Source organism: Photinus pyralis, unplaced genomic scaffold (assembly GCF_008802855.1).
Source record: "Photinus pyralis isolate 1611_PpyrPB1 unplaced genomic scaffold, Ppyr1.3 Ppyr1.4_LG7, whole genome shotgun sequence".
NCBI lineage: Eukaryota > Metazoa > Arthropoda > Insecta > Coleoptera > Lampyridae > Photinus > Photinus pyralis.
In genome coordinates, this window is record NW_022170738.1 from 19,084,149 (window position 1) to 19,100,372 (window position 16,224).

The following is a 16,224-nucleotide window of genomic DNA, read 5'->3' on the forward strand; positions in this document are numbered from 1 at the left end:
AATAAAGTTAAAGTCAAATAACATTCTGATAATAGCAATAGTTTTCTATGGTAATACATTTTATCTGAGTTTATAGATCAGAATTCATATCTGAACCCAGCAAATTACCTAGGGATGTAACGGAAGTAGTTATATCGGAACCGCAAGCGGAGTTTTTAAATTTGGTTTATCGGAACCGAAATCGCAAGCAGAGGAAGCATGTCACATCTTAAACAATAAGTACTAATATGTAAATAGATCAAATAAAGTGACTCGAAAAGAAGCAAATTATACAATAAGTGAAAAGGTAATCAACAGCAGGCACGGAGCGAGAAAGGTTCCCTGCGCACAAGTATACCTAAACTTCTTTGTACAAGAACGTACTGATTGTGACTGCACCGACCCTGTCCATCAACCCCCGAATAACATCCGATTAAAATTTGTCGGGGCCGAAATCGGAATCGAAAATCAATCGGAAGTTCCGCTTTTTTCGGAATCGGAACCGAACCTTTTATCTCGACAGAAAATTACTCAAAAGGTTCCACTTTTAATTTCAAGAATAGTTGGTACCCTGTGTTACTAATCCCGCATCCCTATCCCCCTTGCTCAGTTAATGAGTTATTACGTACACACCGTACAGCTGTACACATTATTCTTTGGTATCGGTACCTGTACGGTAGCGGTTTAACGGAACTTTCTAGTACGGTCCTACATTTTTTGGATTTTATATTATATATTTACGATAGTGGTGACAGGATTTCTTTGGTTATGTTACCTGGAAGCAAATGGTTCTTAAATACGGCCCTGACCTTGTAAATGCATTTGAAAACTTGCAGTGCCGGTTAATCGTGGAACGTGGCATGATTAGTTCAAATAACAGGAAATATTATGTTTATCTTGCATTTGGCGTTATTGAGACTGTTGCGTGTCGTGTGTTTTGCGGAGTCAACGGGAAATTACTCCGCGTTAAGTGGATTTATAGTCAAGAAATCTGAATAGACGGAAGTTTTATTGGTGGAAAAAGTGGTAGAAGTTTCTTATTCGAACAGAACCGTCAGGCCGTGAGCGTAGTTAAATCGGTCAACTATAATTTAGTGCAGGCTGTTTCATTGGTGTGTGTAAAAATTTCATCTTGAACCGCATAAGGGTGCTAGGGATAGAGGATAGGCAACACACAATGGTCACTGAAATTTGCAATAAAAGTTGAAACTTTTGAGTAATTTTTGAAGCCCAAATATTAATTCTAACTAGAGGTCTTATCGGAAATTGATAGAGATATAGAATGTCATTAAATGTAGCGATTTATTTTTTTGATAAAATTATTTAAGTCGTGTATAAATGATAATCTTGAATTTACTAAGAACGCGAATACTGGCCTTAGTAAAAAAAATATTTAAAAAGTAAATCCGCACAATTTATTTAATAACTAAGTGGATTAAAAAAATATATTACGAACTGCTTCAAATTTTGAAATAAAACGTAATTTTTACTCAAAAGTTTATATAAAGTATAGCGACGGAAGAAATGCAATACCTTCCATACAATGACGATAGGCAACTCAGGTAGCACTTTACCTGAACAATATTAACACCTAATGACCATTATACTTATATACAATGGTTTATGACCCTATTAGACGAGTAACAAAAGAATTTCAATGCCTTCCATTTATTCGTCTATTAGTACCAACGATAATTGACGGATAATTAAAAAAATATTGCATGTACGTCAATAAATGTAATATTCAGGAGTAACAACGTTTTATCGGCAATTTTTTTACGTAAAAAGGTAACAATGTTTTGATATAAAACGTCACTTTTGCGTTGAGGGTCACTATGGTGTGAAATTTTCTTACAGAATACCACACGTGCTTGAATAATATAAAATTTTTTCATGCTCACGAATATTTTGCGAAAGTTCAAATATTTGTGAGCTCGGAAAGATTCCGGAAATAGCAAGCACTAGTAGTATTCCAAGTGATAATTTTTTATTTCAGCATGTCGTTAGTAAAAAATTGTCCTCGTGTGAGATCTTGTCGAAGGCTACCACATTCCCTTCGTCGGTACCCGCTTCCGACGTCTCGTGCATCCCCAATTTGCGTTTGAAGTTTTACTCCACCATCAGTAAGATCTTGACGGGAGCCACCACATTCCCTTTCTCGGTACCCACTTCCGACGTCTCGTTCACTCGCAATTCGTGTTTGAAGTTTTTACTCCACCATCAGTTTTCAGATTGTTTTCAAATTGGTGCCGTTGGAAAGATCTTGTAAACGGACACAACAACTGCGTGGCGAAGATTTGTTTTTTTCCTGGGTATGAAATTAACCTCATTTTACAAGGCGCACGTCTGCGAGGGGTAGTGGACTTAGGGCGCCCAAAAGGTATCTTCCTCTGCGAATTTTGTTTCTGAAAGCTCGAATCGCGATGTCTCTTTCTCGTGTCGCTAATAGAGCTATGAGAAGTGCCCCAAAAATTGAGAACTATTTTGTGGAGGGTTTTTAGTAAAATTCATCTAAATGCGAATTGTGGGTGAACGGGACGTCGGAAGCGGGTACCGACAAAGGGAATGTGGTAGCTTGCGACAAGATCTTCTTGATGGTGGCTAATACAATACTGATCTGCCACACAAAAATGCGCTGATCTCCCTTCGATCTCACACGAGGATTTTGATAATTTTTTAATCTACCTATGCTTTCGATAATTTCACTGTAGGTTTGACGGCTAGCCAAATAAACTATTTTCGTAAAGCAGGCGAATGTCGTGTTGGAATTGGAGAATTTCCGAAAATCTATTAAAACATTTTTTGTAATGAAATATGAGTCATTTATTTTGTTGTAAATTAGATCAGAATTCAGATATATAATTTGATAAATGGGAGAAGGTTGAAAACGCAGCAAATACCGGGCTACATTGCGGAAGCCATGCGAAATATCGAAAACTGTCCATCTAATTGAAGAAGAGTACCATTCTTTACATCCGCGCACCTGTGAAAATCGTTATCATATAAATTTAGAAATCTATGGGGCCGTAGTTTGATCGGATGTCATAATTGTTTAAATAAATTTGTGCTATGAACCGCAAAAATTGAAGACCAGTTTTTCTTGTTTCGGAAATTGTTCCCTTCATTACCCTAGTCCAAATCTCAAAAAGTCATTATTGTAAATCCCTATACTATAGGAAGCAAGTAGGAATGTTATCTTAGAAAGAAATAGATTAGTAATCTTTTTATATTGTAGTACCATTGAGAGGAGTTGGATATTCAATGGTAGTACTTAGGTATACGTTTTCAACTTTGATTTCCTATTCTATATTCAAAGGTTTCCAGTATTACTAAAACATCACAAAACGGGAGAAAGTTGAAATTCCATAAATGAGTTACTTTTGTATGAAGAGATCTTTGTTGTTGAATAACCGCTAATGAGGGTCTGGAATCTGGTTTTATTGTAGGAAGATGACGTCATTTGCAGGTAGCTTTGGTGAAACTTGTCGAATTGCACGATTGGTTGCCTATATAATTATTTTCGTAGGCGCAGCTCAAATTTTGAACGGCCCGTCCCTAGCCGCCTTATTCACTGTAATTTTCGTAGGGCGATTCGAACTCGCGTCGAGCTGATGGAGCAGATCAGGCGACTTCTTGTAATTTATATATTATAGCTGTGACAACTCTGGTAATCGAGAGTGCATATTCTCTGCGGAAAAATTGCGTGCACCTACGGTAGCGAAGTTTAAATACATGTAAAAACAAACGCGTAAAATTTTAAACGCTCGAATTAAAGTTTCTAGTAACCTTCAATGACAAAGGATAATTTAAGGCTTAAAAATTATTACGTTAAATACGAACAATAGTTGAAATGTTAACATACAAAGATGAAAACTGCGTGAACTTAAATAAGTTGAATTATGAGGTAATGAATATTGTTGCGGATACGGACAACGGCGTAATACCAGAAGATCGAAATTAATCTCTGCCGTTCAAGATGAATGGACTCTTTGCACGGCTGAAGAAATCGGCTGTGCACAAATAATATTTTTTATATGACAGTGACATCGAATCATGGTAATATAGTATCATGCCGACGAATCATCTAATTTTTGAATGATCGCGTTTGAAGTTCAAAATCAAAGGAGCCATTCATTATACCCATCTAAAGGGATTTTTTTGTCTTTGAATTTAAATAGTCTCTGGTGCGGAATCACAGCGCGAAATGTGCGATGCGAGACGAGATTTTTATACCGCTACGCACGAGAATTCGGAGAAATCCATTGTATCCAGAGACTTGTTATAACTAGACCGCGCGTAACGTACATTTTACTATAAACGCCTGTTGTCAAGATAGGATAGGCAACCAACTGTTCATCGCGGGGCAGATGTACGTTCTGCAGCTTGCTTTAGCATATGTTTATTCTAAATTTTAGTAGCAAAAAAAGATAACATATAACTGTTAACTGTTTTAATCGAATTTATTGATATTTTATTTGTACTAAATTGGTATATAACTGCCTTACTCTGGTCCTAATTCGATTTATATGTGTATTTTGGTGGTGAACACGCATGGGAAAATATACTCTTAAAACTAAAGATGTAAGTAGTAAGATATGATTATTTAGCGGATTTTGATTCAATATATGCCTATCCAAAAACCCAAATGGGCTGTAACTGTTATTTATTTTTCTTAGACTTCTGATAACCATTTTGTTTACAACGCGGTGTGGTGTGGATTGAATGAAAAACCTGAACACATTTTCAGCAATTTGGCAAATTTTTAATTCATCGCTTGATACGTGCAACAATCTTCCACGATTTTTTTCTAGTTAAAAGCTTTGAATGACTCTCTGATGCGAATATCGCATCTGCACATATGGAACATTTAACAGACTTTTAGCTATTTTTCTTGTAACAAAACCTGAAATATACTTAGTACCAGTAAGTACCTAGTTACGTCTATACCTAATAGACAAATAGGTACTGCCGTTATCTGGTAAAGGATGTCGAATAATAGTTCTACGTTATTTTAAGTGAATGGGAAAGTCGAAAACGCCCGGTATTGCGTTATTGTTTAACACCTTCGTAGGTACCTGTCTAAAATAGGCTTCATTCCCCGCAAATGCACTATGGTGGGAGTAAATTTTTCTCTTCGAATGGCTCTGATCCATTGGCCCTTTAAACTTTTATCCGTTGGAAATCTGCATATTATTTAAAATTCTATCTCCAGAGTACATGTTGATACGCACGAGTTAACCTAAGTTTATTGGTTTATTCTCAACAGAAATTTATCTGTTCACTAATTCGAGCTAATCACGAGAATAATTAAAGAACGGAACATCTAAAATAACAGCTTATTTCATTATATTGCACATCATCTCTGCGATTTTTGCCCCGCGGTGCATTGTGTGTTGCATACTGTGTCGACAACACCTTAGATACGTTAAGCGCAGTCTAGTTATAGCAAGTCTCTGATTGTATCATATTTTAATTATGAATTGTACACTGTGCAGGTATTGTTTGTCTTTATGTAAAAAAACAGCGTGTGTTTCCCTTTGTTGATATTTAATTTAATAACCGGGCTAGAATATAGCGATTATTTGTTTGGTCGTCTGTAAATATGCGGATCTGAGGTTGAACGCGTATGCGAATCCAAAGGTAGCTATGGCTACATAGCTTATGCAACATGAATAAATCAGAAATAAAATATACATAACGAACTGTAAAAATATAAATGATGTCAAGTGCTTCGTTCCACGCCGAAAGTTGCGAAAGCTGTCAGGAAAAGAAAACATAAATGTGCTTTTTGCTGTGTTTTGAATAGCTTGACAAATACTATAAAAAATAACATAAATTCAAAATAAACATGATTTCAGTTTTATGCCTTGGTGCTCACAATCAGTACAAAGTAGCCCCCAAGCCTCCACTCTACCACCCCCATTTGTATAATCCTGTTCAAACACTTCAAAAGTTCAAAAGTTTTAAATTCGTGCTTACTTTAACGACTTTCAAAGGAGCGTTTTTCCATGCTATGGTAAAGAGTAAATTACGAGTAAAAGCTTCGATTTTATCGCATGTTTAGGCATTAACAGGTTCGGGTTGCGAATATACCCACACTGTGCGTATCCAAAGGGACAATTTAGAGAGAAGAAGCGGTTATTCCGCTCGACTGAAAACAAAAAGGGCTTGGAAAACAATTCTCATAATTTGTGTTCTTAGTCAAATAACAATTTCAATAGTTATTTACATAAGAAACGCCAGAAAAAGGCGAGGCAGGAGAATGAAGCTTTGCGGCCTTAAATGTTACAAGAATGTGAATAATTTTCCATTTGACCTCGTCGTGTAGACGAAAATTTGAAAATGTAGAAAAACAAAGTTGAAGGAGATAAAGTATAAAGACTGTTATTAATGATGGAATGACTTGGAAGAACCGATCTACAAACAAGTTTATTGTTTTCAGCCCGCAACTTAATTTTAAACATGTTTTTCAATAAATATGGAGGGATGACAGCCTCTCTGAATTGAATAGTGGCAGCAACATTTCCAATACCGAGCAGTTGTACAGGTACACGTGTCTGTAAAGTTAGCGCTTCATTATCAACTATTAGGAAATGTATTATTAGTTTGTAGCCCAATTATTCTATAGTTCTATAGTTCGGTTTATTTACTAGAAACACTCAATATCCAAGAAAAGAGGAGCCAATAATGTTATTTCTGCCAAATACACCTACAATAGGTCTGCAGACACGTTATTTAAAAATTGTGAGACTAACTTGAAAAAGTTTTGGATGATATTTTACGTCCAACTACTGTACTTCTCTCTCACCCTCTCACCATAAACAAACTTTGTAGATTTGTAGATTTTGGAGCAGTTACCCTGGTTGTATCGTTCCGGTCCAGTCACGAATGACTGCGTAACACAAAATTTAAAAATTAAATTAAATCAAATAAAAACCCCTCTTGTACAAAATAAATTGTATTCTCTACGGCACTGGTAAAAATTTTACCGTAAGAATTAATTTGTTGTATAGCAATACCACGGCTAGCTCAGTAATGAATAAGTGTTCAGTGACTCTTACCTTTCTGATTATTAGCTCTTTATCTCCACTTTTAATCTGAAAATTTAAACTTGAAGCTCTGATTTGACCACTCTCAGTAGTTTGTTATTTTAGTTTATTTATAATGTTATTAGCACCTCGTATAAATAAATTAGGCGCATAACTTTAGTAACTAAACAGTTTGTTAACCTCACTTGCCACTCCAAAAAAAACGCCACGGAAATGTTGTGCAGCTCGGACCCCAACGTTTTCGTGGTAACAATATTTAAGAGCAAGAACAGTAATTCAATATGCGCCGAAACTAAAAGAAACATTCGCTCACGTTTTAATACAGTAACGCTTTTCACTATTCCCAGTTATTACACAACGAAAGTCCCCATTGTATTCGTTAACTCGTAAGGGCGACTCGTACAGCATTTAAAATGCACCCAGCAATAAATGTTGTCAAACTTGCGGCAAGTTTTTCAATTGAAATTTGACACTATCACATACGACTACGCGACTGATATCTTTTCACATACCTCGATTATACAAACTCATCTTCCCGTTCAAGAAACAATTGTGACGCTATCTAAAATGATTGCATATACGTTACGTAGTTTTGCCTCTGGCTACAAATCCCATATGAGATCGAAAAGGTGCAGAGTTGGACCTGCAGAGGTTCTGTTCAAAAGTTAAAGTAAGAATGCCGCTCCCCCACCAAATTTTTCATAGTCTATTCGCCGATTGAAAGTTCTGAAATGGATACACCGCAACCGAAGTGTTTACTGTTTTGTATATACGCAAAGGAATAGCGGAGATTACCCCTCTCATGTCTGTCGCGACAGTTTCTAGAGCTTGCAACATTATAACATTTAGACTCGTATCTGCCTGAACACTCATATTTATCTTACCGCGCTTTATTTCTTGAATACTTAGTTATGTTCTCTTTCATTATGAAGCGGTGCACGTATAACATTTTCTATAACGACACATTTGTAATTTATCAAGAAAATCTTTAAAGCCTAAAGCGACCACATGAGATTTTGATAACGGTAATTCCCCGAGTAAAACTAAGATGGGAAAAAAAGAATGGGCCAAGAAAGCTATCTGGTAAAACAATGTAATAATTTGTGGTTAGACTGGTACATTAACTATTCGTAATCAAATATCGAATTTTACCAATAAACCAACATTGAATTCCTGAGCGATGAAATATGACTCGACTCGCCAACCACAAATAATCCGGATACAATTGGAAAAATACTATGATCCTCAAACAAACTAGAATTTAAATGTACATGAGAAACTCGAAATGTTACAAAATAAAAACATACAATTTACCTTATTTATACGGTACCTAAACTAAATCTACCCCTCTGAGCATTTTGTAACGGTAGGCTAGTTTGGCGCTGCATAAACGACCAGCGAGCTCAGGGTTGTAAAATAAAAAGGGCTTGAGATTCTTCACAGCGGTTGATTCGTTTGGTCATAAATCTTCGTCAGCTCATGGTAGCTTACAGTGCAATTAAGCGCCACCCAGTTTCTGTAAATGCCTACTCCTATATAAAACTGGAAAGATGAAATCTGATATTAAAATATCGGTATATCGACAATCAAAACGCATTCAATAACGCAAGTATAGTTTCTCCCTAGTCCCTCCCATAATACTAACTGTATACACCTACTTGCTTCCCTGTGACCTTTATTAATGAGACACCCTTCACATAAATCAAATTGTCTCATTTCTTCGGTACTTTACCCAAAAAAAATTGAATTCGAACATTCAAATTTTTAATATTTCAAACGAAACGAAAATAAAAGTATTTATTTTTAACGTTGTGTAAAAATAAATACCTTTATAATAATAATAATAATAATAATAATCCACCAATAACCCAAGCAATAACACAAATACAACCTCAAGAACAAAGAAACACCATAAATACAAGTAAGGCAACATGTACCACAAAGACAGGTCCACCCAATAAAGTTACACGTCCTAGCACAGTAAAAAAACACAAAACTCCATCCTCACCGAAGAACACCACGTTATCACAACCCACTCGTATTCAACCCAAACGCAAAGCCAAAGAAACACTTACACAATAAACTCCATTTAATAAAATTACAGGAATTATTATAATGATTTTTGTTTTGTTTTGTTTTCCTCTTTCCTGATAGCGTTGGCTTACTGTGCCCATGTGTGATTTTTTTTTTTTTTTTTTTTTTTTTTTTTTTTTTTTTTTTTTTTTTTTTAGGACCCTACATAACTTCACCAGACACAGACACAGACACTAATCGTTACTTGATTTTAATCCGTGCGATTAGTTAACCAGGCTAGACCTGAGTTCTCACAAGAAACACCGATAATAATAATAATATTTTAATGCTATCGTGCAAAGCACTTACATGCGTCAAAAAACATATAGAACAATATATACATAAGAAAACAAACGTATCAACAATTACATGACTAACTAAATACAGTTAACATTTCTAACGGACTGAACAAATTCTTCAAAAGAATAGAATACATTACGGGACAAATAGTTTTTTAAAGGCACCTTAAGTTCCTTAACACTAAGATTTCTAACATTTAAAGGGAGACAGTTGTAAAGAGACTGGCCCTGAAACAAAGTTCCATTTTGCGTAACTGACAATCTGCAGAATTTTGTATTCAGATTTAGTTTGTGTCTTGTGTTATAGTCATGTTTATCTGATTGCTGATTAAACATAGATATATTATTCTTAATATACAAAACTGCTTCCAATATAAATAATGAAGGAAACGTCAATATTCCAAGGTTTTTGAAAGCCTTGTGACAATCATCACGATAACCAAGCCCGGCGATGACTCGAACAGCTTTTCGTTGTAATTTAAACACCTTATGCCAAGAGCAGCAATGTCCCCAGGTCAATATTGCATAGCACAAGGTACTTTGTACTAATGCAAAATATGCTGCTTTAACAATATTACTAGAGACGTTGCTAACAAGTCGACGTAAGAGAAATATTAATTTACATAGTTTCTTAGCAACCAACTCACACTGAGGACCGAAACTTAAACGTGAATCAATAACACATCCTAAGAATTTAACATGCGGTACAGTAACGTAAGTACCTGAGTCCGATTTTTTTAAAGTAAAATTCATGAGGGCTGTTTTTGTAGTGTTCACTGACAATTTGTTTGCTAGGCACCAATCCTTAACTAAATTTAAACTATCATTAGATTTAGCAAAAGCTAACCTAGCATCACTCTCGCTGGAAATAAGCGTCGCGTCATCAGCATATAAGATGCAGGTTACATTAGATGGAAGACACAGAGGTAAATCGTTAACATATATAAGAAACAGCAAGGGACCAAGAATGGACCCCTGCGGTACTCCTCTTCTTAACGGTAAAACATCCGAACGTTGATTGTTAAAAGATACACACTGAAAACGATTACTTAAATAAGGCATTAACAAGTTGGCGCTATTATAACTAAAATTATAAATGCATCTGAGTTTACTAATTAAAATATCATACGCGACACAATCGAAAGCTTTTGAAAGATCTATAAATGTTGCTACAGTGTTCAAACGTCTTTCAAAGCCTTCCAGTATAACTCCCGTAAAGTCTATAATTGCTTTAGCCGTACCCCGTCCTTTCCGGAAGCCGTACTGCTTATCGTAGAACAAATCATTTTTTTCGAAATAATCTATAAGCTGATCGTATAGAATTATTTCAATGACTTTTGAGAAAACCGGAAGGATAGACACGGGCCTAAATTCGGTAATATCACTCGCACCAGGTCTTTTTGGAATTGGAATAACCAATGAAGTTCTTAATTCTTCGGGAAAAACCCCCGACGAAATAATAGAATTAATAACAAAAGTAAGAGGCGGTACCAGTAAACTCATGTTACTTTTTATAAATTTTGCGTTTAGTTCGTAAATGTCTCTACATGTTCCCGTTTTTAGTTTTCTCAAAGAATGCCTAACTGTAATTTGAGAAACCTGCACAAACTCAAAATGCAAGGCTTGATCTATTTGAGTACAATAGTGAAGTGGATCTATGTCCCTTCCAGGATCATTATCATCAGTACTATTAGCAGTGTTCGAAAAGTATACACTAAATTCATCAGCAGTTAGTGTTGATTGAATGTGGGTATTTGAGTTCGTATGAGCGTTTATGATTTTCCACATTACGCGAGTTGAATTGTTCGAACCACGAATTAACTTATTGTTCGCTTCGGTTTTAGCCGCTTGGATCTCCTTTTTATATTGACTATACAGATACTTCTTAATTTGATACAAGTTAGGGAAACGGTATGTCTTGTACAGCTTGGTAAACAGATGAAGTTTATCTCTTAGGCATTTAAGTCTCTCGGTAAACCAGCTTACATTATGATCGCAAGGCCTACTGTTCACTACGCGAGTCGGAAAACACACTAGAAAGGTCTTATAAAATTCTTTAAAAAAAATGGAAAAAGAGGGACTTCCGCACTTTTCGTTTGTTAATAAACACTTCCAGTCATATATACAAAACTTCGAAAAAAATTCACAACACCCTACCTCCGTTAAAGGGCGATGGATTGTAGTTTGATACTGTTTAATGTACGGTGATTGCGTACCTCGCACTTCGATTACTTGACCCATATGGTCTGAAAAGTCACAATCAATAGTTCCAGATGCAAAACTATTGGTTGAAAAATTAATAAATATATTGTCTATGCAGTTATGATTACGAGTAGGTGTGAACACTGTTTGTATAAAACCGAACTGGGTTAATAATTCACACAAAGTTATTGCTTTTGGGCATCCTGAGGTAAAAGAAACGTTAAAATCACCAGCTAGTATTATTTTACTGTTTTCCCACTTTTGAAGGACCGATTCCAACTCTCCACAAAAAATGCCAAAATCCCCAAGCGGAGATCTATAGATTGAAATAATTATGACATCGGCGCCCAGCTGAATGCTACAAACTTCAAAATGAATTTCAATCGCAGCATTATTAATAGCACTAAGTTGCTTCGCCTTATAGTTGTTTTTAGATAAAATTAATACACCCCCGTGTATTGAATTAGCTCTACAAAAATACGAGGCTACATACCATGCACCTAGGTTCAAAGTAGACAGAGTGTCAACATCGGTGATCCAGTGCTCACTAACACACACCACATCAAAGTTCTTATCAATTAGAAAAGTTTCAAGGACATCCAATTTGTTTTTGAGGCTTTGAATATTAATATGAAAAACAGTTACCGCATTTGGGCCGCCCCAGTTACCCGTTGGCTCACCACTCATTCCTTTGTGTTCACGATCGGTCGTTTGTGAAAAAACCGGTTGATGCAAGCCCCAGAAGGCCATAATGATGGATCCATGATTTTGTCCTTATGGATATCATGCACCGTAACCTTAAAGGACGAGTAGTAGTTAGGGTGCTTTGATTGAAGTTGTTCACAGATCACTTCGGGAAAAGTCTCCTTCAGGTAATCGTGTAGCATTTCAGAACTGGTCTCAGGGTCCAGTTTATATACATGAACGTAAACCCTATTAACCGCCGCTTTGATGCTGCACTGCGCTTCAATTGCTTTGTTCCCCACGACCACATTTTCACGTTTGGATTTTTTCCTACTTACAACTTTCCAATCACTTTCAGATTTCTGACTTACTTTTGCATTGGTACCCTTATACTCGCTTGAGGACTTTTTTACAGCAGCCACGTATGACACAGATTCTGAACATTTATTTCCAGAACCGGTATCTTTTGCTACGACTTCGGTCGCAGAACTACTAGATGGGTGTCGAGCTTTCCTCGAATTTTTTTATTTACGCTCCCCTGAGATGATCCCCGGGTTTCGTTAACAGAAGCTGATTTCCCTGCAGCCGGTTGGGTTGCATTAGGTACATTTATTTTGGTTATCGAGGTAGAGGTCAAACTATTCAATAACTTATCATCTTCATTCAATAGCGCTGATTGCAGTCTGTTTGCAAGGACGTTTACATTCTGTAGTGCTTCAATTGTTAATTTTTGGTAGTCTATCACCTTATCTTTTTCCACTAGTAAGTCTTTCAAGTACTTAATTTCCACTAAAAGCATCTCCATTGAAACACTGGGGATTTGAAAGTTATCGTCATTAGATTTTTGGTTATCACTTTCACAGCAGTATAATAGCTTATCGTCCACAATTTTTACACCTTGCAGACGTTTAGCGCAGCCTGGATGGTACACAGATCCACAAGAAATACACTCCAAAAATGCTTGAGGTGTTCTGTTACACTTTTTACAAATTTTCTCATGAGATGGTTCAAGTACGTCCGCACCGCTCGCCGGCATCGTCAAAACTCAATATAAACACCATAATTAGAATGTTTGCACAATGTCACTCCTAATACCCCCCAAACCCCCGCTAAAAGTGAACGGTGACGGGTCACTCAAATGTTTGAATGATATTTTTAGGTTCGTAATAAACTTTTCCAAATGGAACTATCATAGTTCATAGTTATTTACATAAAAGTCAGGAAATTTTTTGCTCCTTAACCACGATTTGACTACCCTACGCTAAACTCAAGAGTGATTGACTTAGACTTTCTTGTTTATTACCAACGCGCACACAGTCGTCGTTTACAGCGTGACTTTCTTCTTATTTTTTCGCAGCTTAGACGAATTTTGCGACGGCTATTGTTTACACGGCACAATCTGATTCTTTTTACTAGCTAAATATAACCACCCAATAATTAATGCGATCGATTCACTTAATAAACTTTTCCATCTTGTCTTATGCGAAGTATCTCGTGGCTAACCGCGTAATGCGCGCGGCTATTATTCGAACAAACTGTTCCCCACCACTTGAATTTTTTTAACTGCACCCGTCGAACATCCCGCTCTGTGTTACCAAGGAAATACATTCTTCCAGCCAATCAGATCACCAGAAATTAAAATTGCTATACATCTCGAACGTATCCTGACGGAAACTACTCACGCGGATTCTGCACCAAACCCACGCTAGATAACGACGGATCTTATTCAGCCGAACTGTCACGTACTTCCTCTCACTGGTGTCGTCGCAAAAACAGTTAAATCAGCGTTCTCGCACATATGTATTTTTATGCTCAAGTCGACTCCGCTCTATCAAAAATACTGTCCCGATTATGTTATCGCGGATCCGAAATAGCGGCATTACGTTGTTGATAGTTTCCCTAATATCTCTAAGATGTATGTCTAAATTAGAGGCGAATTAATTAATTGGCACACCGTTGGCACGGCGTCGTTAATTTTATCGCTGTGTTGACGACAATAGATAGCAAATTGGATTTCAGTAGCTTTCTCTCTCCTTAATTAACCCACTGAACGATGAAACGTGTATTTTATAAGAAGTGAGTTATTACCTCAATAAAGCAGTTCTGTTGGAACTTAGAGGTGCAATTTTCCTACAGTAATGAATTGTATACGGTAGCGATCATAAATTCCCGCAGTCTCATGTGACCTAGATATGATATGATGAATTTTATAGCAGCCACTTTACTTTTAAGCTAAAACGCGTTTCTGTTCCGCGTCTACTTTCAAAGGATTTTCGTATTTAAAACGGTTTTGCTTTTATTTTCAGGTCTGCATCGTGCAAAAGAAGGACTCGAAGCAAATGTTCGCCATGAAGTACATGAACAAACACCAGTGCTTGGAACGCGACGCTCTGAAAAATGTGCTCAGAGAGGTCGAGATTCTAACGAAGTTGGAACATCCCTTTCTTGTAAATATATGGTTCTCATTTCAAGGTAAGAGGTGGTTCGTGCCGTTATTTAAAATGATGGCATTATGAAAATTTTTACATTTACTCCCAATTTTGTATTCAAAGATTTACTTGAGTCGTGTCACTCGTGTTTTGATGCTGAGGGCATTTGTGGTTTGGTGAAGTACTTTTTGTGTGTCAAATTATAAGGGGAGTACACGAGGAAGGATTGATATACAGTATAAGCCTATATTTCGTACAATCTCTCAAAAGATGACAATCGGAACGCCATCGTGTACGAAGTCACAATAGAACACCCGTACGCCACACATATTAAATCCATGCGGTTGACTACTTTGTTGTAGGAAGCCATTTCTGGAATTTCATTTTTTATCAAAGGAATTTTACACTGTGACATAAATCGTTCCCCACGAAATTGCAGACAGCGGAATGTTTTTTAAGTTTCCTGCTTGTCAGTCTTAATAATCCGGAGGTATCGATTTTCAGTTTTCAATTTGAATATAACGCCACAAGCGGCTACTGTTGATAAATTCTACTGTAAGGTTTTGAGGGCGTTTACTTACAAAATAAGCAATGAGAAAAGTCCACATGTTCCATAACATGAATTTTTTTGTACAACTGCTATAAAAATCGACAGTTTTTTAACAATAATAACAATGTCTTTATTAGCATGACCATAAAATGAAATAAATACATAATAAAACAAGTTAAAAAGTAATCGTAACGATTTACATAAAGCGCATTTCCACTTGCATTCATTTCCCATTTGTAAGATGCAACTTCTGTTAAAATCGTAAAAATCCGCCCACAAATATAAAAGATAGCGTTGCACATGGGCAATCCATTGTTGACGTGCTACTTCAATTTCAGTTTATGAGAAGAATTTCATTTCAATGCTTTTCTAAATAAGAAAGTTGGAACTGCGCATGCACAAACCTAAATTTTAAAACTAATGTTAGCTTTTCCTTTGTTCCAAGCGCCTAAGTATCAAATTTCACTTAAATAGTTCCATAGATAAAAAAGTTGGCACTGCGCATTCGCAAAATAAAATTTTGAAACTAGCGCTAGATTTTCCTTTATTCGAAGTGCTTATGTATCAAATTTCGTTTAAATTCTTCCATAAATAAAAAAGTTGGCACTGCGCATGCGCAAAACCAAATTTTGAAATTGCGTTTGATTTTCCTTTATCCCAAGTGCCTATGTATCAAATTTCGTTTAAATTCTTCCATAAATAAAAAAGTTGGCACTGCGCATGCGCAAACCAAATTTTGAAATTGACGTTTGATTTTCCTTTATTCCAAGTGCCTATGTATCAAATTTCATTCAAATACTTTTATAAGTAAAAAAGTTTGCAATTCGGCTTATAAATGGTCGAGATGCGAAAAGGGCACTGTGAATTTTGAATCGATTCGATTCAACTTTTGGCATTGCGTATTATATGGTTAAAGCTATGCCCATATTGAATTTCATGCAATTTAGTTCATAACTAAC

General features: G+C 36.2%; 1 protein-coding gene across 4 annotated transcripts in view; it reads left to right on the top strand.

Annotated features, from left to right (window-relative positions):
- LOC116175917 (serine/threonine-protein kinase 32B) overlaps nt 1-16,224 on the top strand; it is a 267,380-nt gene that overhangs the window by 215,936 nt on the left and 35,220 nt on the right. For all 4 annotated transcript variants that reach the window (XM_031494294.1, XM_031494297.1, XM_031494299.1 and 1 more), the window contains one exon: nt 14,593-14,758. In XM_031494294.1, the coding sequence (XP_031350154.1) occupies nt 14,593-14,758 (166 nt within the window). The remainder of the gene's footprint in view (nt 1-14,592; nt 14,759-16,224) is intronic.